The sequence below is a fragment of the Apaloderma vittatum genome, unplaced genomic scaffold (genome assembly GCF_000703405.1).
Source record: "Apaloderma vittatum isolate BGI_N311 unplaced genomic scaffold, ASM70340v1 C11351393, whole genome shotgun sequence".
Taxonomy (NCBI): domain Eukaryota; kingdom Metazoa; phylum Chordata; class Aves; order Trogoniformes; family Trogonidae; genus Apaloderma; species Apaloderma vittatum.
Window position 1 is genome coordinate 1 of NW_009741499.1, and position 282 is coordinate 282.

At 59.6% G+C, this 282-nt stretch overlaps 1 protein-coding gene across 1 annotated transcript; it reads right to left on the reverse strand.

The window, feature by feature from the left end:
* Positions 1-7: 7 nt before the first annotated feature.
* LOC104279961 (hemoglobin subunit beta-like) lies at positions 8-165 on the reverse strand (the record flags this gene model as incomplete). The annotated part of the gene is made up of 1 exon (XM_009877438.1): positions 8-165. A coding segment is annotated over one exon (158 nt), but the record flags the coding sequence as incomplete, so codon positions are not given.
* Between the last annotated feature and the right edge of the window lie 117 nt (positions 166-282).

Consider the following 282-nt stretch of genomic DNA (forward strand, 5'->3'; position numbering starts at 1 on the left):
AAGGTGCCCTTGATGTTGTCCAGGTTCTTGATGGCGTCCCCGAAGGAGGTGAGCACTTTGGCACCATGGGCTTGGACCTTGGGGTTGCCGGAGATGGCAGCTGCACCCGAGAGGTTCCCGAAGGAAGCGAAGAACCTCTGGGTCCAGGGGTAGACAATCAGCAGCCTGGGGAAAGACACGCGCAGACACAGACACGTTAAATCTCCCATGACTTCAGTGGTTTCTCTGTCCGGGGTGGAGCTGAGCAGGTGACGGGAGCTGGACCTACCTGGCCAGGGCCTC